General features: G+C 44.4%; 3 protein-coding genes across 4 annotated transcripts in view; 2 read left to right on the top strand and 1 right to left on the bottom strand.

Moving 5' to 3' along the window:
- The first annotated feature begins 600 nt into the window (after positions 1-600).
- LOC306706685 (armadillo repeat-containing protein 1-like) lies at positions 601-6022 on the top strand. Of its 2 annotated transcripts, none has more exons than XM_079173843.1 (7): positions 601-816; positions 1268-1463; positions 1553-1644; positions 1754-1943; positions 2030-2146; positions 2454-2528; positions 4277-6022. In XM_079173843.1, the coding sequence occupies exons 2-7, from the start codon at positions 1302-1304 to the stop codon at positions 4466-4468; spliced, it is 828 nt and encodes a 275-aa protein (XP_079029969.1). In that variant the 5' UTR covers positions 601-816; positions 1268-1301; the 3' UTR covers positions 4469-6022. The 2 variants fall into 2 exon arrangements, with proteins under 2 accessions (XP_079029969.1, XP_079029968.1); XM_079173842.1 differs by having other exon boundaries at positions 1256-1463.
- An 875-nt stretch (positions 6023-6897) lies between these two features.
- cyp7b1 (cytochrome P450, family 7, subfamily B, polypeptide 1) lies at positions 6898-13973 on the top strand. Its single transcript, XM_079172701.1, has 6 exons — positions 6898-7025; positions 11563-11699; positions 11790-12392; positions 12490-12696; positions 12781-12959; positions 13480-13973. Exons 1-6 carry the CDS (start codon positions 6946-6948, stop codon positions 13771-13773), a joined length of 1500 nt encoding a protein of 499 aa, XP_079028827.1. The 5' UTR covers positions 6898-6945; the 3' UTR covers positions 13774-13973.
- A 352-nt stretch (positions 13974-14325) lies between these two features.
- The window catches only part of LOC306706307 (erythroferrone), a 7767-nt gene continuing 1608 nt past the window's right edge, over positions 14326-20484 (bottom strand). The window contains exons 2-8 of the mRNA XM_079173328.1: positions 19238-19354; positions 18379-18493; positions 16474-16601; positions 16267-16378; positions 16078-16159; positions 15163-15241; positions 14326-14930 (exon numbers count right to left, since the gene is read on the bottom strand). Coding sequence (XP_079029454.1) covers positions 14832-14930; positions 15163-15241; positions 16078-16159; positions 16267-16378; positions 16474-16601; positions 18379-18493; positions 19238-19354 — 732 coding nt within the window. The 3' untranslated portion in view covers positions 14326-14831. The remainder of the gene's footprint in view (positions 14931-15162; positions 15242-16077; positions 16160-16266; positions 16379-16473; positions 16602-18378; positions 18494-19237; positions 19355-20484) is intronic.

Below are 20484 nucleotides of genomic sequence, written 5' to 3'. Positions count from 1 at the left end.
CAGTACACAGCAGTACACAGCAGTACAGAGGAGATCTGCAGATGCTTTTATCCAGTCAGTCTACAAGAGGAGCTTGTGTCTAGTCTAGTTTTAGGACAGAGTAACAGTTGTGTCTTCTGAACTCTGCTCTTCTTCTTCACAGCTGACTAACTCATCATGAAAGCTGTAGACGATCGATCTTAAAGCTAAATGTTCAGTTAACAGCTGCAGCTTGGACGGCTCACAGGAAACAGTTTTATTGTGAAAGGGCGTCTGTGATCACTGTGATTGAAACAGGAGGAGCTCCTCTCACCGCTCATCACGGCTGCAGGTCTCTGCTGCCCTCTGCTGGACAACACTGAGACATAGTACACAAGTACTACTAGTGATGTAGTACAGTAAAAGTACTATATGTACCTCTGAGATGTAGTATAGTAAAAGTACTATATGTACCTCTGAGATGTAGTATAGTAAAAGTACACAGTACACAGCCTTTCTATGAAGCTCTTATTGGGCGTTGGACCTTTAACTCGTAGAACAAAGCATGTCATTGGTCAGCAGGATCAGGCGGCGGTTGGCCATCCAATCACAGCCCTCCATGTTGACACGTGGTCGCGTAGGTCTGCTCTTCAGCAGGAAGAGTCTCCACAGTGTGTACCGTCACTGAACATATATGTTTACTTTTTTAATAACTGTTACTCCTCCTCCAGCCGCCGCGTCCAGCGCGCGACTGCGCGCGGTTCTGGTGTGATCGGGGTAACTGACGGAGGGTAAGCTAACCGGACGGCTAACGCTAGCTGTTAGCCCCGTTAGCTCGGTGCCGGTGACTGTCAAGAGGTGAGCGCTGTTTAGCATTAGCATTAGCATTACTCCTCCAGGGCGCGCGGCTCTCCCAGCTGTTCTAACCCGACAAACCGCCTGAGACCCGGACTAGCACGGTGACCACACCCGCTTCCGGTAGCTCGTGACGGTGTTTTGTTGTCACACCGAGGCTTTGTTGTTTTTACATTTTCTTTATGTTTTATTTAATTAGGATATTTTAATATTGTTTCCACATTTCAATAACTGATTTTAAGAATTCAAAGCTAGTTGCCTTTGAAAGAGTTTACTTGTATTAAAATGCTTTTATATTATTATTATATCAGTGTCATTGTGTCACACTTATTTCTGTGACAGTATATATTATATATTCATATAAATATTCATAGAAGGCCTCGATCAAACTGTTTAAATGAATGCTGGTCCGATGTAGACCCTGACCCTGTCTGACCCTCAGACCGTCCTGCAGCTGGTTCCTTCTATGGGCGAGTGAAACGTCGGCCATGAGCGCGGAGCCGGACGCCCTGGTCGTGGTCAACCAGCTGAGGGACCTGGCGGCGGACCCCATGAACCGCAGGGCCATCGTCCAGGACCAGGGCCTCCTGCCGGGTCTCATCCTGTTCCTGGACAACCCGAACCCTCAGGTGGTCTACTCCGCCCTGCTGGTGAGCCCCCCACGCGAGGCGGATGAGGTGTTGTGTTGGTTTAGTGGATGTGGTGTCGGTCTGACCTGTGATTGGTCGTTGGTCCCCAGGCGGTCCGGTACCTGGCAGAATGCAGAGCCAACCAGGAGAAGCTGAAGGCGGAGCTGGGGATGCTGCTGAGCCTCCAGAACGTCATGCAGAAGTGAGTCACATTAATACCAGACTAGAGTACAGGGAACCAACTGAACCGGTTTAAAGTAGACTGGACACGGAGCTCATTGAGGATCCGTTCCTCTGGTTCTGTCGTTCAGATCCACGACTCCCGGAGAAACCAAGTTGCTGTCGTCTGAGATCTACGAGCTCCTGCAGGCGTCCGGCAGCAGCGACCCTGATCCGGCAGAGGAGTCCGTCAGCAGCCGGCGGAGAGCCCAGTTCTTCATGGGGGCCAGCAACAAGAGGGCCAAGACCGTGGTCCTCCACATCGACGGGCTGGACGACTACGTGAGCACAAAGAGAGCGAGACGATCAGGCCTTCAACACGTAGTTCAGCTCTAGATTTACTCCTTCTCCTCCTCCTCTCCCGTCAGAGCCGGAGGAGTCAGTGTGAGGAGGCTCTGCTGAAGATCAGAGGAGTCATCAGCTTCACCTTCCAGATGACCGTGAAGAGATGCATCGTCAGGATCCGATCGGACCTGAAGGCCGAGGTGAGGCGACAACTTCAACGTTCCATCATCACCCGAGAATAAAGGAAACAATAGATTGTTGTTGATGAATATTCTGTTTGAACATTAGAAGTCATTACATCTGTTTTTAATAAATGTTGACTTTAAGACTTCTACTAATGGAATATAATATAACAGACAATAATCACACGTATCTGATTTAAATAAATCATGATTTAGATAAAGCAGAAACAAACTACTGAAATTAAAGTAGTGCAGTAAAAAGCTGGCAGAGCTCCCAGGTGTTACAGACCAGCTTATTATTCATGACTGATGTTTTATTTTTCAGGCTCTGGCGTCTGCGATCGCGTCCACTCAGGTGATGAAGGCTCAGCAGGTGGTGAAAGCAGAGAACGGAGAGGAGGTCAGACTTTATTCTGTTGATGAAGCTCCTGAAAGACTTCTAACACTTAACTTTAACTCTATAATCAGTGTATCTTAGCACTTAATAAATGGTTTTTAACACACATCTAGAGGACCCAACAGGCCTCCCTGTGGGACTCCAGAAGCTTTATAACATCTAGAGGACCCAACAGGCCTCCCTGTGGGACTCCAGAAGCTTTATAACATCTAGAGGACCCAACAGACCTCCCTGTGGGACTCCAGAAGCTTTATAACATCTAGAGGACCCAACAGACTACCCTGTGGGACTCCAGAAGCTTTATAACATCTAGAGGACCCAACAGGCCACCCTGTGGGACTCCAGAAGCTTTATAACATCTAGAGGACCCAACAGACTACCCTGTGGGACTCCAGAAGCTTTATAACATCTAGAGGACCCAACAGACTACCCTGTGGGACTCCAGAAGCTTTATAACATCTAGAGGACCCAACAGACTACCCTGTGGGACTCCAGAAGCTTTATAACATCTAGAGGACCCAACAGACTACCCTGTGGGACTCCAGAAGCTTTATAACATCTAGAGGACCCAACAGGCCTCCCTGTGGGACTCCAGAAGCTTTATAACATCTAGAGGACCCAACAGACTACCCTGTGGGACTCCAGAAGCTTTATAACATCTAGAGGACCCAACAGACTACCCTGTGGGACTCCAGAAGCTTTATAACATCTAGAGGACCCAACAGACTACCCTGTGGGACTCCAGAAGCTTTATAACATCTAGAGGACCCAACAGACTACCCTGTGGGACTCCAGAAGCTTTATAACATCTAGAGGACCCAACAGACTACCCTGTGGGACTCCAGAAGCTTTATAACATCTAGAGGACCCAACAGACTACCCTGTGGGACTCCAGAAGCTTTATAACATCTAGAGGACCCAACAGACTACCCTGTGGGACTCCAGAAGCTTTATAACATCTAGAGGACCCAACAGGCCTCCCTGTGGGACTCCAGAAGCTTTATAACATCTAGAGGACCCAACAGACTACCCTGTGGGACTCCAGAAGCTTTATAACATCTAGAGGACCCAACAGACTACCCTGTGGGACTCCAGAAGCTTTATAACATCTAGAGGACCCAACAGACTACCCTGTGGGACTCCAGAAGCTTTATAACATCTAGAGGACCCAACAGACTACCCTGTGGGACTCCAGAAGCTTTATAACATCTAGAGGACCCAACAGGCCTCCCTGTGGGACTCCAGAAGCTTTATAACATCTAGAGGACCCAACAGGCCACCCTGTGGGACTCCAGAAGCTTTATAACATCTAGAGGACCCAACAGGCCTCCCTGTGGGACTCCAGAAGCTTTATAACATCTAGAGGACCCAACAGGCCACCCTGTGGGACTCCAGAAGCTTTATAACATCTAGAGGACCCAACAGACCACCCTGTGGGACTCCAGAAGCTTTATAACATCTAGAGGACCCAACAGGCCTCCCTGTGGGACTCCAGAAGCTTTATAACATCTAGAGGACCCAACATGCCACCCTGTGGGACTCCAGAAGCTTTATAACATCTAGAGGACCCAACAGGCCTCCCTGTGGGACTCCAGAAGCTTTATAACATCTAGAGGACCCAACAGACCACCCTGTGGGACTCCAGAAGCTTTATAACATCTAGAGGACCCAACAGACCACCCTGTGGGACTCCAGAAGCAAATAGATCATTCACAGGATCACACAAGTTGAACTGAATTTGTCGTCTCCAGGTTTTGATCCCGTTGGCGGAGGACGGTTCAACAGAGGTGGAGCAGAACGTGGACCTGCCGGACTACCTGCCGGAGGAAGAGAGTCCATCTCAGGAGCCCGACAAGGCGGTGACCCAAGTGGGTTCGGGCCAGGACGGGAACAGCTGGCTGGGTGCTGCCACCAACTTCCTGTCCCGCTCCTTCTATTGGTGACCCCCTCCGTTAGACCCCCCCGCCTTTTGTCTAAGAACCAAAATCTACCAGCTGCCAAATTTCACCGCTGTCCGGCTCAGCTGGGAGACAAACCACTGAGACCGATCCTCTGACCAGTGAGTGTAGAAACAGATGAGGCGCTGTCACAGCTGATCATATAAATAAATAACAGGACTGTGGTTTCAGTTTGAGGTTTCTGTGAGACCACGTTCTCTCTGGAAAACGGGTCCATCTGCTGTAAACCAAGTGGTCTTAACAGACAGGAAGTGTACAGGACGTCCCTCCCTTCCTCCGGCCTTTGTCTCGGTATTTATTTGACCTGCAGCTTGATTCAGAGTTCAGTCAGCGGTGCCTTCACTTCCTCTGAGGCTGCAGCCAGCTGCTGGTTCTAGAAGTCAGTATTCTCATCGTTCAGTCGTTCACTTATGATAAATAATGCCCAACACTCTTTAGAGGTTTCATGGCCTCAGTCAGTGGAAACAAACACAAAACATTCATCTTCTACCACTGAACAGTGACGTAACATATGTTTATGTGTCGTGGCTCAACAAGTGCACATCTACGGTAGCTGCAGCTAACCGCTAACCGCTAACCGGTTACTGAGCTCCCGGAGATGTTCTCGGTCTCCTCCCCACGGTCCTCTTTACAGCCTGCTGCGTCTGTTTAAGGAGACGTTATTGAGCTCGGCCTCTAACGGGTCAACGCTCTGTGTTCAAACATGAGCTTCTTCTCTTTGTCCTGATGTCAGACGGCTTGTGAGCGTTTTGCACAGTTTTATCTGAGGTTGTTTTTAAACAGAGAACAGCTGACGGTCTGAACAGACTATTTATTATGAAAATATTTATTTCCATTTTTGTATCTTTCTTAAAGCACGTTATCGGCCAAACAAACAATCTTCTTTTGATGCCTTCTGAAAGACAAAAGAAAGCGTTTGATGTTTATTTATTTCACACGAGTTTCTTCTTCTTCTGTTATTTTATTGCAGCGTGTTTCCTCTGATTTCTTCTTCTGTTATTTTATTGCAGCGTGTTTCCTCTGATGAGGTTAAGATGGTCTTTAGTGACGGTTCAGGTTTCTACTGTCCTCACACGATGCTGCTGTTTGTCCACCTGTGCTCATGTTCCAGGTGTGCTCATAGCTCCGCCCACTGCACACACGGTCCAATCACGTTGTAGGAGCCGGATGATTGTGTTTGAACCGGAGCAACGAGAATAAACGACGTTTAAAGTTCTCTTCTGAACAAACAAACCTTCTTTATGAAACATTTGTAACTTTACTGAAATGAAAGACAAACTCTAGAATCAAAGATGGCCGTCGCTGTAACGTTCTGTTACATTATTGAAGTCTGATTTATTATTTATCACATTCCTTCACTATGAACTGATCTGAACTCTTTTATTCAAGTGGAATTATTCAGATGTTTCATTTTTATTATAATTATTTGATTTCTATTGAAATCCTGATTGAATTTAATTTATTGTTCCCTTAAACCTCTTCCTCATCTTCCTCATCTGTTGTGATGATTCCTAAAAGTTTGTTGAGAATAAAAACATGAATGTTTACAGTTTGATTCTAAGTTTATTTCTACAACTTCACGTTTTAAATATTAATGTTAACCGTAAAATCACAATAAACATATAAACGACTTATTAAAGACAATAAATAAAACCATTGTTAGACAATAATAATAATAATAAAAGACTTTTAGAGAAGTTCAAACTTTACTCTTTAAGATATTTGTTTATTTTATTGCATCATTTTAAACAGTTACACAGAATGTAATTAAAGTTTAGTTTAATATCAGAATAAATCAGGAATGTGAAGTGAACACATTATTATATTCATATTTAATATAATGAACACATAAAACAGTTCTGTTTGAAGTTTATTTTATTATTTACATTGTTTATCTTGTGTTATGGATTTATTTATCAGATGAGCTTCATGAATGAAATATAATTATAATTGTTATTATTATTTATTATATTATTGTAATGTTGTTATTATACTGAAATAAAAATAAGATAAACAAAAATATGAAGATCATTAAAGCCTGTGATGACGTCACGTTGATGAGCTGCATTAATGACGTTTGCGCAGAGACGATGGGACCGGAAATCAAGCTGCTTGACCTTCGCAATAAAAGCTCATAAACACCAGGAGGACATAGCACGCGAGACACGCTGAAGTAAGTTATGGATGAGTATAAAATATAACTGTAGTCAGGTTGCTGTAGTGGCTCGTTTCTGTGAGTGAAATCTAATCCACCACCAATAACCCGGATGTTTGAACATTAAATATGTCTCAGTTAATGTTAAACTTTAGTGCTTCATATTTAATCAAACAAAGTGCTGTTTTAGGGCATAAGCATGGGGCTCTTATTTCGAAGGCCTTGACCGGATGTGGTGTGTGTGAGTGGTTAACTTGATGGAGTTGAGCTCCAGTGTTCGGTTGTCTCTCCGGACAGAAACAGCAACATGTCCCCGCTGCTGCTGCTGCTGCTGCTCGGCCTCCTCCTGCTGCTGCTGCTGCTCAGTGTCCTCCGCGTCAGGAAGAGGTACTTTATACTGCGTTACTTTACACACTGTAGTACTTTATACTCACTCCATCTCACTGTAAACATGGTACTTTATACTGCTACTTTATACTCCATCTCACTGTAAACATAGTACTTTATACTGCTACTTTATACTCCATCTCACTGTAAACATGGTACTTTATACTGCTACTTTATACTCCATCTCACTGTAAACATAGTACTTTATACTGCTACTTTATACTCCATCTCACTGTAAACATGGTACTTTATACTGCTACTTTATACTCCATCTCACTGTAAACATAGTACTTTATACTCCCTCTCACTGTAAACATAGTACTTTATACTCCATCTCACTGTAAACATAGTACTTTATACTGCTACTTTATACTCCATCTCACTGTAAACGTGGTACTTTATACTCCCTCTCACTGTAAACATAGTACTTTATACTCCCTCTCACTGTAAACATAGTACTTTATACTCCATCTCACTGTAAACATAGTACTTTATACTCCCTCTCACTGTAAACATAGTACTTTATACTCCATCTCACTGTAAACATAGTACTTTATACTGCTACTTTATACTCCCTCTCACTGTAAACATAGTACTTTATACTCCCTCTCACTGTAAACATAGTACTTTATACTCCATCTCACTGTAAACATAGTACTTTATACTCCGTCTCACTGTAAACATAGTACTTTATACTCCATCTCACTGTAAACATAGTACTTTATACTGCTACTTTATACTCCCTCTCACTGTAAACGTGGTACTTTATACTCCCTCTCACTGTAAACATAGTACTTTATACTCCCTCTCACTGTAAACATAGTACTTTATACTCCATCTCACTGTAAACATAGTACTTTATACTCCGTCTCACTGTAAACATAGTACTTTATACTCCCTCTCACTGTAAACATGGTACTTTATACTCCATCTCACTGTAAACATAGTACTTTATACTCCATCTCACTGTAAACATAGTACTTTATACTCCCTCTCACTGTAAACGTGGTACTTTATACTCCCTCTCACTGTAAACATAGTACTTTATACTCCCTCTCACTGTAAACATAGTACTTTATACTCCCTCTCACTGTAAACATGGTACTTTATACTGCTACTTTATACTCCATCTCACTGTAAACATAGTACTTTATACTCCCTCTCACTGTAAACATAGTACTTTATACTCCATCTCACTGTAAACATAGTACTTTATACTGCTACTTTATACTCCATCTCACTGTAAACGTGGTACTTTATACTCCCTCTCACTGTAAACATAGTACTTTATACTCCCTCTCACTGTAAACATAGTACTTTATACTCCATCTCACTGTAAACATAGTACTTTATACTCCCTCTCACTGTAAACATAGTACTTTATACTCCATCTCACTGTAAACATAGTACTTTATACTGCTACTTTATACTCCCTCTCACTGTAAACATAGTACTTTATACTCCCTCTCACTGTAAACATAGTACTTTATACTCCATCTCACTGTAAACATAGTACTTTATACTCCCTCTCACTGTAAACATGGTACTTTATACTCCATCTCACTGTAAACATAGTACTTTATACTGCTACTTTATACTCCCTCTCACTGTAAACGTGGTACTTTATACTCCCTCTCACTGTAAACATAGTACTTTATACTCCCTCTCACTGTAAACATAGTACTTTATACTCCATCTCACTGTAAACATAGTACTTTATACTCCGTCTCACTGTAAACATAGTACTTTATACTCCATCTCACTGTAAACATAGTACTTTATACTGCTACTTTATACTCCCTCTCACTGTAAACGTGGTACTTTATACTCCCTCTCACTGTAAACATAGTACTTTATACTCCCTCTCACTGTAAACATAGTACTTTATACTCCATCTCACTGTAAACATAGTACTTTATACTCCCTCTCACTGTAAACATGGTACTTTATACTCCATCTCACTGTAAACATAGTACTTTATACTCCATCTCACTGTAAACATAGTACTTTATACTCCCTCTCACTGTAAACGTGGTACTTTATACTCCCTCTCACTGTAAACATAGTACTTTATACTCCCTCTCACTGTAAACATAGTACTTTATACTCCCTCTCACTGTAAACATAGTACTTTATACTCCCTCTCACTGTAAACATGGTACTTTATACTCCCTCTCACTGTAACCATAGTACTTTATACTCCCTCTCACTGTAAACATGGTACTTTATACTCCCTCTCACTGTAAACATAGTACTTTATACTCCCTCTCACTGTAAACGTGGTACTTTATACTCCCTCTCACTGTAAACATAGTACTTTATACTCCCTCTCACTGTAAACGTGGTACTTTATACTCCCTCTCACTGTAAACATAGTACTTTATACTCCCTCTCACTGTAAACATAGTACTTTATACTCCCTCTCACTGTAAACGTGGTACTTTATACTCCCTCTCACTGTAAACGTGGTACTTTATACTCCCCTCCCTTGCTTCACTGGTCCACTGCTCTACTTTCGGCCGGCCGGTCAGAGGTCAGAGGTCAGAGGTCAGAGGTGTGATGGGACCTGCTGATTGTGGTGTAACTCGTCTAAAGTGTAAACACGAGCAGTGTGAATGAAGTGAACTCTCGGGGGAGTCGGACAGTTTACAGTTTATGATGAATCCACGTTTGCAGAGACGTGCACCGGCTCGTTTTCCTCTCCTGCAGCGCTTCACTGCATGAGTAAAGATGAGCTCACCGTTCACTAGAATGTCCACCAATTCAATGGAAGTTTCAAAAAAAGTTGGAAGTAAGTCAGCTGGAGTTGTTCCCAGATGTTGATGAGCTCATCTCTGGTGAAAGAGCTCATAAACATCACAGCAGAAAACTGAGTTTACCACAAAAACAACACGAAACAAAGCGCACCAACACACCGAGGCAGCCATCTTGTATCTATTTGTACTCTATTCTCTACCTGTTCAGGTACTCTATTCTCTACCTGTTCAGGTACTCTGTTCTCTACCTGTACAGGTACTCTGTTCTCTACCTGTTCAGGTACTCTGTTCTCTACCTGTTCAGGTACTCTGTTCACTACCTGTACAGGTACTCTGTTCTCTACCTGTTCAGGTACTCTGTTCTCTACCTGTTCAGGTACTCTGTTCTCTACCTGCTCAGGTACTCTGTTCACTACCTGTTCAGGTACTCTGTTCTCTACCTGCTCAGGTACTCTGTTCTCTACCTGTTCAGGTACTCTGTTCACTACCTGTACAGGTACTCTGTTCTCTACCTGTTCAGGTACTCTGTTCTCTACCTGCTCAGGTACTCTGTTCTCTACCTGTTCAGGTACTCTATTCACTACCTGTTCAGGTACTCTGTTCTCTACCTGTTCAGGTACTCTGTTCTCTACCTGTTCAGGTACTCTGTTCTCTACCTGTTCAGGTACTCTATTCACTACCTGTTCAGGTACTCTGTTCTCTACCTGTTCAGGTACTCTGTTCACTACCTGTTCAGGTACTCTGTTCTCTACCTGTTCAGGTACTCTGTTCACTACCTGTTCAGGTACTCTGTTCTCTACCTGTTCAGGTACTCTGTTCACTACCTGTTCAGGTACTCTGTTCTCTACCTGTTCAGGTACTCTGTTCACTACCTGTTCAGGTACTCTGTTCTCTACCTGCTCAGGTACTCTGTTCTCTACCTGCTCAGGTACTCTGTTCACTACCTGTTCAGGTACTCTGTTCTCTACCTGTTCAGGTACTCTGTTCTCTACCTGCTCAGGTACTCTGTTCACTACCTGTTCAGGTACTCTGTTCTCTACCTGCTCAGGTACTCTATTCACTACCTGTTCAGGTACTCTGTTCACTACCTGTTCAGGTACTCTGTTCTCTACCTGCTCAGGTACTCTGTTCTCTACCTGTTCAGGTACTCTGTTCTCTACCTGTTCACTACCTGTTCAGGTACTCTGTTCACTACCTGCTCAGGTACTCTGTTCTCTACATAAATACAACAGGAGTAGTTACTTATTACCAGAACTAGAGAAGTTCCTTTATTATTTATGGTCGGAGCAAAGCTCACGGCTCTTATCAGGGTCTGTAGTTCAAACACACGACATCATCTTCATCTCTACCTGTGGCTCACCTGGATACAGGCCACCTTCTGTTCTATGATGAAAGCTCAGCTGGTCTGAACAAAGAGTTCTTCAAACATCTGACCTGATATCTGATCGCTCATATCCACCATGGAAACTAAATGTACCCGGAATGTTTACTTAGTTACTCAGGTGGAGTGTTTGCTGTCTGAGGAACTCTCTGGTCAGGTCACGTTAACTACTAACTACTTTTAGAACTCCGCCCCCCAACAAACAGACTAAAAGCTTCTGCAGAGACTTTATGAAGCAGCACGAGATCCTAAATCCAGAGAGGAAGTATCTGACCAAAGAGACGCTCCCTAACAGACAGACAGGTCAAGAGACAGGCAGGTAGACAGGAAGGTAGGTAAATATACAGACAGACGGGTATGTGCCCCTCTGGATAAACGGTTTGTCTTGTTTCCGCTACAGACGAGATGGTGAACCTCCACTCATCAGAGGCTGGATTCCGTTCCTCGGTAAAGCTCTGGAGTTCGGACGAGACGCCCACAAGTTTCTGGAAGAACACAAGGAGAGGTTTGGGGACGTTTTCACAGTTCAGATAGCAGGTTGGTATTTAACCTGCGAACCTCAAATACAACCACAGATGGAGCCGATCGATTGTCTTGACGAGGTTCATGTCTGTCCTTCACCTGCAGGTAAATACATGACCTTCGTCATGGACCCGCTGCTGTATCCCAACGTCATCCGACACGGCCGACAGCTGGACTTCCACGAGTTCTCCGACAAGGTGGCGCCCGTCACCTTCGGCTACCGGCCCGTCCGCAGTGGGGATTTCCCCGGCCTGCCGGAGCAGATCCATCGCTCCTTCCAACTCCTCCAGGGAGACGGCCTCTCGACGCTGACAGAGAGCATGATGGGTAACCTCATGCTGGTGTTCCGTCAGGACCACCTGGAGGAGGCGGGCGGCGGCTGGAAGAGCGTCGGCATGTACGAGTTCTGCCACTCGGTGATGTTCGAGGCCACCTTCCTCACCGTGTACGGCAGGCCGGCGCTCGCCAGCCGTCACGGCGACATGGACCGGCTGAGGCGGGACTTTGTCCAGTTCGACAACATGTTCCCGCTGCTCATCGCTCAGATCCCCATCTGGCTGCTGGGACGGACCAAGGCCACCCGAGAGAAGCTCATCGACTACTTCCTGCCGCACAAGACGTCGTCCTGGTCCGACACCTCGCTGTTCATCAGGACGCGATCGGAGCTGTTTGAGCAGTACGAGACTTTGAAGGACGTCGACAAAGGAGGTAGACAAAGAGTCCTGAGTCAACCACAAGTAACCGTACCCACGTCCTGTGATGTCTCTCTTTAACTTCCATACTGAAATATTAATATGCCCCCCAGCTCATCACCTGGCCATCCTCTGGGCGTCCGTGGGGAACACCATCCCCGCCACCTTCTGGGCCATGTACTACCTGGTGAGTCACCCAGAGGCCCTGCAGGTGGTCCGCCAGGAGATCCAGTCCGTCCTGAGTCTGAGCGGAGTCCAGTTCAGCCGGGACCGGGACGTGAGGCTCGGCAGAGAGCAACTGGAGAAGCTTGTGTGTCTGGGTTTGTCCGTTTGATTTAACTTCATCTCTGTTCAGATACGATGCAGCGAGGTTTTGTTCATGAACACCTGACCTTCGTCCACAGAGAGCGCCGTCAACGAGAGCCTCCGTCTGTCCTCGGCCGCCATGAACGTCCGCGTCGCTCAGGAGGACTTCAGTCTGCGGTTGGACGCCGAGCGCTCTGTGTCCGTCAGGAGAGGAGACTTCATCGCCCTCTATCCTCAGACCATGCACATGGACCCCGAGATCTACGAGGACCCTCAGGTACGAAGACTTTCACCTGAGTCTGACCTTTATATGTGTGTTTCATCAGGTATCTACATAGTTCAAAGACCGTTTCAAGGTTTAAATTTGATTTCATTTTATAACGGGATCATTTTTCATTTTGAGGTGAGAAGTCGAGATTTTAAGATCTTCAAAAGCCACAAACCTGTGCTGATAATCCATAAATAACCAATATATTTATCATAATCTACTGTCCAACCTCCCTGAACGTGAGCGTTTCGTGCCCTCTAGTGGTGAAGCTGCAGCCTGAACCAGCTGAACCACCGTAACAACGAAAAGGACTAAGGACTAACGATTCTTAGTTTCACTAATGAAAACATAGTTATGAATATTATGTATTTCTGATAATAATTCCTGCACAGTTTGAGGGGTTTTATCTATAATCCATTCATGTGTCCCACATCTGGTAAACCTTGAATATCTGAATAAGTAACTAACTATCTGACGCATAATATTCATAATAAAATGTTTAACAAACCGTCTCTCGTGTTTCCGTCAGTCGTTCCGTGTCGACCGCTTCCTGCAGGACGGCGGAGAGAAGACGGACTTCTACAAAGCCGGTCAGAGGCTCCGGTATTACCTGATGCCGTTCGGCTCCGGCTCCTCCAGGTGTCCCGGCCGACACTTTGCCGTCAACGAGATCAAACAGTTCCTGTGCGTCCTGCTTCTGTACGTGGACCTGCAGCTGGAGGAGGGTCAGCCCGGAGCCACGCTGGACTCCAGCAGAGCCGGTCTGGGGATCCTGCCGCCGGCCAAGGACGTACGCTTCCGCTACCGACCGCGGACCGACTGATCGTCTCCTCTCTGACGTTGCTCTCGTCCAATCCTAAATGTTTCAGTAATCCTAAATCTGTGACTTCTGATACACGAAAACACAAAAGCTTTGATGTATTCAGACTGAAATCTTCAGTCTTTAAACTGTAAACTGTCCAATACTTCACATTATTTACAGAAATATATCCAAGAACATTAAATGTAACTTTTGTTTAATCATTTGTCTCGTTTTTACTTCTGTTGTTGATTTGAATGTTTAAAGGAACAGTCCCACATTTCAGGAAACTTCTTTTGTTTTTCAGTCTCTGATTCGACACACAGAAAGGATCAGGACTAGCTTAGCTTGTGTGTGTGTGTGTGTGTGTGTGTGTGTGTGTGTGTGTGTGTGTGTGTGTGTGTGTGTGTGTGTGTGTGTGTGTGTGTGTGTGTGTGTGTGTGTGTGTGTGTGTGTGTGTGTGTGTGTGTGTGTGTGTGAACTCAGTAGAAGTCTGTAAATCATTACAAATACTAAATGTTTGTTTAAGTCATTTATAGTGTTTTTTCTTCATAAAAACACACAATTCAAATAATAAGGAAATAAAAGGTATTTTATGGACTCAAATAAATATGTTTAATGATGTATTATAATCAGATTGAATGAAACAACCCTCATCTGGAGCTCAGACAGCGAGTAGAAACAGATGTATTAATTGAAATATTCACAACTTGTTGACATCCAGAGGATAAATATTAATATTAAAGTAAATCAGCGAGCAGCAGTTTGATGCTTCAGGTCCATGAAGGACTCGTGATTTTAATCATTTTACCTCAAAATAAAATCTAATGCTAAAAGTTTCATGTTGTTCCACTTTGACAAAAGGAAAACTGAACAAAACAGAATAAACTTCAATATAAAGATGAAATAAAATGTAACATAATAAAGCATCATCAGTCCTCTGCTGTCCACCAGGTGGAGGCATTAAGTCCAGTTCTCAGGGATCCTTTCACCTGAGGTCACGTGTGAGACATCTCAGGTGATGAAGAGCAGCTGTGTGATGATGATGATGATGATGACGATGACGATGATGATGAAGAGGTTCAGACTCCCAGCAGAATCCCAGAGAACAGAGAGTCCTGCAGGACGCTGACGGCCGAACCGCTGGAGTTATCCACGAACACCGACACGTACTCAGCAGCCTACACACACACACACACACACACACACACACACACACAGACACACAGACACACAGACACACACACACACACACACACACACACACACACACACACACACAGCCACACACACAGACACACACACAGACACACACACACACACACACACAGACACAGACACGAACAAGACGACGGTGACTTGTATTGACTGGTAGTGTGTTTGAGGGCGGAGCCTCGTGTTGTGGCGTCGTACCTGTAGATAAAGAGTTCCCGTCAGTAAGATGCTGAATGTTCCTCCAGCAGCCGCCACGCCCATCACCGACTCTACAGAGCTGAGGAACACAGAGACAGAACACTGCAGTAATACACTAGTAATACACTAATGACACACTCCTAAAACACTCATAATGCACTAGTAATACACTAATACCAAAGTGATACGTTTGTGATGCGCTCGTGATGCGCTAGTGATGCGCTAGTGATGCGCTCGTGATGCGCTCGTGATGCGCTAGTGATGCGCTCGTGATGCGCTCGTGATGCGCTAGTGATGCGCTCGTGATGCGCTCGTGATGCGCTAGTGATGCGCTCGTGATGCGCTAGTGATGCGCTCGTGATGCGCTAGTGATGCGCTAGTGATACGCTAGTGATGCGCTAGTGATGCGCTCGTGATGCGCTCGTGATGCGCTAGTGATGCGCTCGTGATGCGCTCGTGATGCGCTAGTGATGCGCTCGTGATGCGCTAGTGATGCGCTAGTGATGCGCTAGTGATGCGCTCATGATGCGCTAGTGATGCGCTAGTGATACGCTAGTGATACGCTAGTGATACGCTCGTGATGTGCTAGTGATGAGCTAGTGATACGCTAGTGATACACTCATGATACGCTAGTGGTACGCTTCTGATAGCTCGCGCTAGCCCGCTTCATTGATTCCTAGCACGCTAAGTCGCTAGCTTTAGCCTGTCGCATACGTGATAGCTGACTTGTTAAGAAGCTAGTGCTGCTAAAGAGTCCTTCCTTCAGAGGATTGTGTGAGTCTTCAGTCGTATTCGATCTACAAGGTGCATGAACATTTATATTTTCATTAATTTCTCAGTTCTAAAGTCAGTGGAGTGGCCTGATGATGATGATGATGATGATGAAGAAGAGGACCATGTGGTATAGATACTCACAGGTTGCTCTGGCAGAGGGACTCGATGCAGATGGCTGCTCTCACACTGTCTCTGAGTCTCACCTGGACTCTGTCTCCGGTCTCTGACACACAAAGAGATGAGAGGTTAAGAACCTGGTCCATCAGGTGTCCTGTGTGTTTGTCAGCTGTCATTGGTCGGTCCGAGTCACGTGACCAGCCGCTCTCTCACCTATCAGCAGGCTGGCGGTCAGCTGGTAGAACCCGGAGACGGAGGCCGTGAACCGACCGCTGCTGCTGTTGAAGCTCCGCCCCCTCTGGAGGCTCCGCTCTGAGTCTGAGGGCTGCAGTGGTCAAATGTCAAACAATGAGGGTCACGTGTGTGTGTGTGTGTGTGTGTGTGTGTGTGTGTGTGTGTGTGTGTGTGTGTGTGTCTCACCTGGCTGAATGGGTGCAGCTCCAGGAGGCTGCGACGGGGGACGATGACGGGCTGCAGGAGGCGACTGAGGAAGGAGGTGGAGACACGAGGAGGACCATCACACTGAAAACACACTCCTCCTGTCATGTCTGGGAGGAGAAGGAGATGAAGAGGAGGAGGAGGAGGAGGAAGAGAAGAACAAGAAGAGGAGGAAGAGGAGAAGGAGATGAAGGGGGGAAATAAGAATATGAGGAGGAGGAGGAGAAGAAGAGGAAGATGATGGAGGAGAAATAGGAAAAAGGAGAAGAAGAGGAAAAGTAATCAGAGTCCTGTGAGGAGCTGGCAGCAGGGGGCGGGGCTTAGGAATATGTGCGACGACACGCAGAGGAGACTGTTGATTCTGAACAGCAATGGCGGCTCCTGAAGAGGTTAGCTCAGATGCTACTCTAAACCTAACTAAGTAGTTTAGTTGTCTAAACCTAACTAATTAGTTTTTGTTGTCTAAACCTAACTAAGTAGTTTTTGTTGATTAAACCTAACTAATTAGTTTTTGTTGATTAAACCTAACTAATTAGTTTTTGTTGTCTAAACCTAACTAATTAGTTTTTGTTGTCTAAACCTAACTAATTAGTTTTTGTTGTCTAAACCTAACTAATTAGTTTTAGTTGTCTAAACCTAACTACTGAGTAGTTTCCTGTGAAGACTGAAGTCTTTTTTGAAAAGCGGTATTCATGTAACGAGCAGAAATTGCCACGTGTTTCTTGACTTTAGGAGGAATAAAAAGAGTAACTTTTCGTTTGATATCATAAGAACCGTTGTAAAAGGAGTACGTTTTCCGTCCTCATCCTCGTCTCTCCAGTTGGTCTCGTGTGATCAGAGAGTCGTTTTAGAGCTCATCAATATATCCCGTTAAATCACCTTCAACCTTATTGGCTCAAATGTGTCCAAAGCTTCTCTGATGATGACGATGATGGATCGTTTTCACCAACTCGTCCTCATCATTACGTCACATTTGAATTACCTTATTTATCAGTTTGTCTTTTCCTCTCTTCAACATCATGAAATAAAAGTAAAAAGTAAACACATTCAAACTGTGAATATGAACCCCCCCCCCCCCCCCCCCCCCCCCACACACACACACACACACACACACTCACACACACGTACACACACACTAAAAGTAACAGAGACACATCATCAGTCAGCAGGAATGTCAGGAATCCTGCTGCTGAGCCAAATCCCATCCACAAAATTACCCCTATTAAGGACTCAGACAGGCTGCCTCCACACACACACACACACACACACACACACACACACACACACACACACAGAGCTGTGTTTATATAACCTACATACAGAAAACACTGAGTGAGAGTGAACGGTGTGTCTGTAGTAACTAAACATACTGAACATTAACATGAATGTTATTCTTCTCCTTAAAGACACAGGTCCAGGACGTGTTAGCCTTGTTAGCCTAGCTTAGCAAAAAGACTAGAAGCGGGGATAAACTGCTAGCATGGCTCCGTCACAAGACAGAGGTCTGGTGCTTTGAGATATTTCAGTTTGTGTAAAAACCAATAGGACGTGAATTGGATCCTAGTTATGGCAAAATATTCAACCAGGAGACAATTTCTAGTTCTTTAAAGTTCTTCAAAGCTTCACGTGTTAAAGCTGCATTCTCTCTAATGTCCACCAGGGGGCGACTCCTCTGGTTGTATAGAAGTCTATGAGAAAATGACTCTACTTCTCTCTTGATTTATTACCTCAGTAAACATTGTAAACATGAGTTTATGGTCTCAATCTCTAGTTTCAAGTCTTCTTCAATACAGCATGATGTTCATTTAGTAAATGATGGTCCATTTAGAGTCACACAGACCATAAAGCAGGGGATGCTTTAGGGTATGTCGAGTGTGAAGCTCTCACCTCTCAGTTTGAGCTGCAGCTCCTGGAGGAGCTCCTGCTGCTGGGGCAGGAGGGGGGCCGGGGGGCCCGGAGGCCCCCGGGGTCCTGGTGGTCCCGGAGGTCCTGAAGGACCATGCTGCAGAGACACGTGGACTGTTAGAGACATGGAATATGGTCTGGTATTATTAACGCTGATCGATTAATCAATATGATAATTGAGTGTCTTTCAGTGGAATCATATCCGGATGAAATCACATATGGAGATAAATAATGTCATCTGAATTCATAATAACAAACTCAAACTGACTCAAATTTCAGAATCCGTTGAATTACTCGATGACGTACTAGTTGTTAAAATTGAGCCCCTCGATGAAGTTTCACCTACGTGTATGATATTTAACAGGCAGGTGTCAAATATGGAGATGCACAAAAAATCCTTTTGGAGGTTTTTCCAAAACCCAACAGTAAGTCAGCCATTTTGAATATAAGGTGTAATTTCAGCCCATTTTTTTAGCTTTTTACAGACGCTGTTCTTAATCGAGCTCCTACAGACTACAGACTTAATCAGATCGGCGTCACAAACTAAAGACCCTTTGTGATAAAAAGTTATCAAACATCAAACGTCTTTTCAACATTGTACTTCGTGCTTCGTCCAATCTGCTCCAGAGTTCTCAGACTTGAGAGCATTTACATGCCTCCTAGGCCCGCCCCTACACCTTAGCCCCGCCCTCTTCTATAGCCGTGTAGAATTAAACCTGAACTCAACAGGACTGGGGGGTCGGACCAGAGGACATTCTGTCCTCATCCTCTGATATGAATCCAGTGGACATCATGTGACCTGCTGTGTGTTTTATCACATCTTATCTGCTTGTTCTCAGACCTTGGAGGTTCTCCTGGTCCCTTTGGTTCTCCGGTTGTCCCCTTTGTTGGAGTTTCTTCTGAAGATGAGCCAGGAGCTGAGAGGAGACACTCTAGACAGATCTGAGGACAGCGGCTCCTGGAGGACACCAGCCACAACAGAGTAGGTTAGACAACTGAACTACTTAGTTAGGTTTGGACAAAACAACTTAGGTTCAGACAGCTAAACGACTTAGTTGGGTTCAGACAACTAAACTAGTGAGTTAGGTTCAGACAACAAAACTACTGAGTTAGGTTTAGACAAATCAACTTAGTTAGGTTCAGACAACTAAACTACTGAGTTAGGTTTAGACAAATCAACTTAGTTAGGTTCAGACAACTAAACTACTGAGTTAGGTTCAGACAACAACACTACTGAGTTAGGTTTAGACAAATCAACTTAGTTAGGTTCAGACAACTAAACTACTGAGTTAGGTTTAGACAAATCAACTTAGTTAGGTTCAGACAACCAAACTACTGAGTTGGGTTCAGACAACGAAACTACTTAGTTAGGTTCAGACAACTAAACTACTTAGTTAGATTCAGACAACAAAACTACTGAGTTAGGTTCAGACAACTAAACTACTTAGTTAGATTCAGACAACAACACTACTGAGTTATGTTCAGGCAACACAACTACTTAGTTAGGTTTAGACAACTAAACTACTGAGTTATGTTCAGGCAACAAAACTACTTAGTTAGGTTTAGACAAAACGACTTAGTTAGGTTCCGACAACCAAACTACTGAGTTAGGTTCAGACAACAAAACTACTGAGTTAGTTTTAGACAAATCAACTTAGTTAGGTTCAGACTAAACTACTGAGTTAGGTTTAGACAAATCAACTTAGTTAGGTTCAGACAACCAAACTACTGAGTTGGGTTCAGACAACGAAACTACTTAGTTAGGTTCAGACAACTAAACTACTTAGTTAGATTCAGACAACAAAACTACTGAGTTAGGTTCAGACAACTAAACTACTTAGTTAGATTCAGACAACAACACTACTGAGTTAGGTTCAGGCAACACAACTACTTAGTTAGGTTTAGACAACTAAACTACTGAGTTATGTTTAGGCAACAAAACTACTTAGTTAGGTTTAGACAAAACAACTTAGTTAGGTTCAGACAACCAAACTACTGAGTTAGGTTCAGACAACAAAACTACTTAGTTAGGTTTAGACAAAACAACTTAGTTAGGTTCAGACAACCAAACTACTGAGTTAGGTTCAG

The sequence above is a fragment of the Pholis gunnellus genome (assembly GCF_910591455.1).
Source record: "Pholis gunnellus genome assembly, chromosome: 14".
Classification (NCBI taxonomy): Eukaryota; Metazoa; Chordata; class Actinopteri; order Perciformes; family Pholidae; genus Pholis; species Pholis gunnellus.
This window is presented reverse-complemented; position numbering and strand designations above follow the sequence as displayed.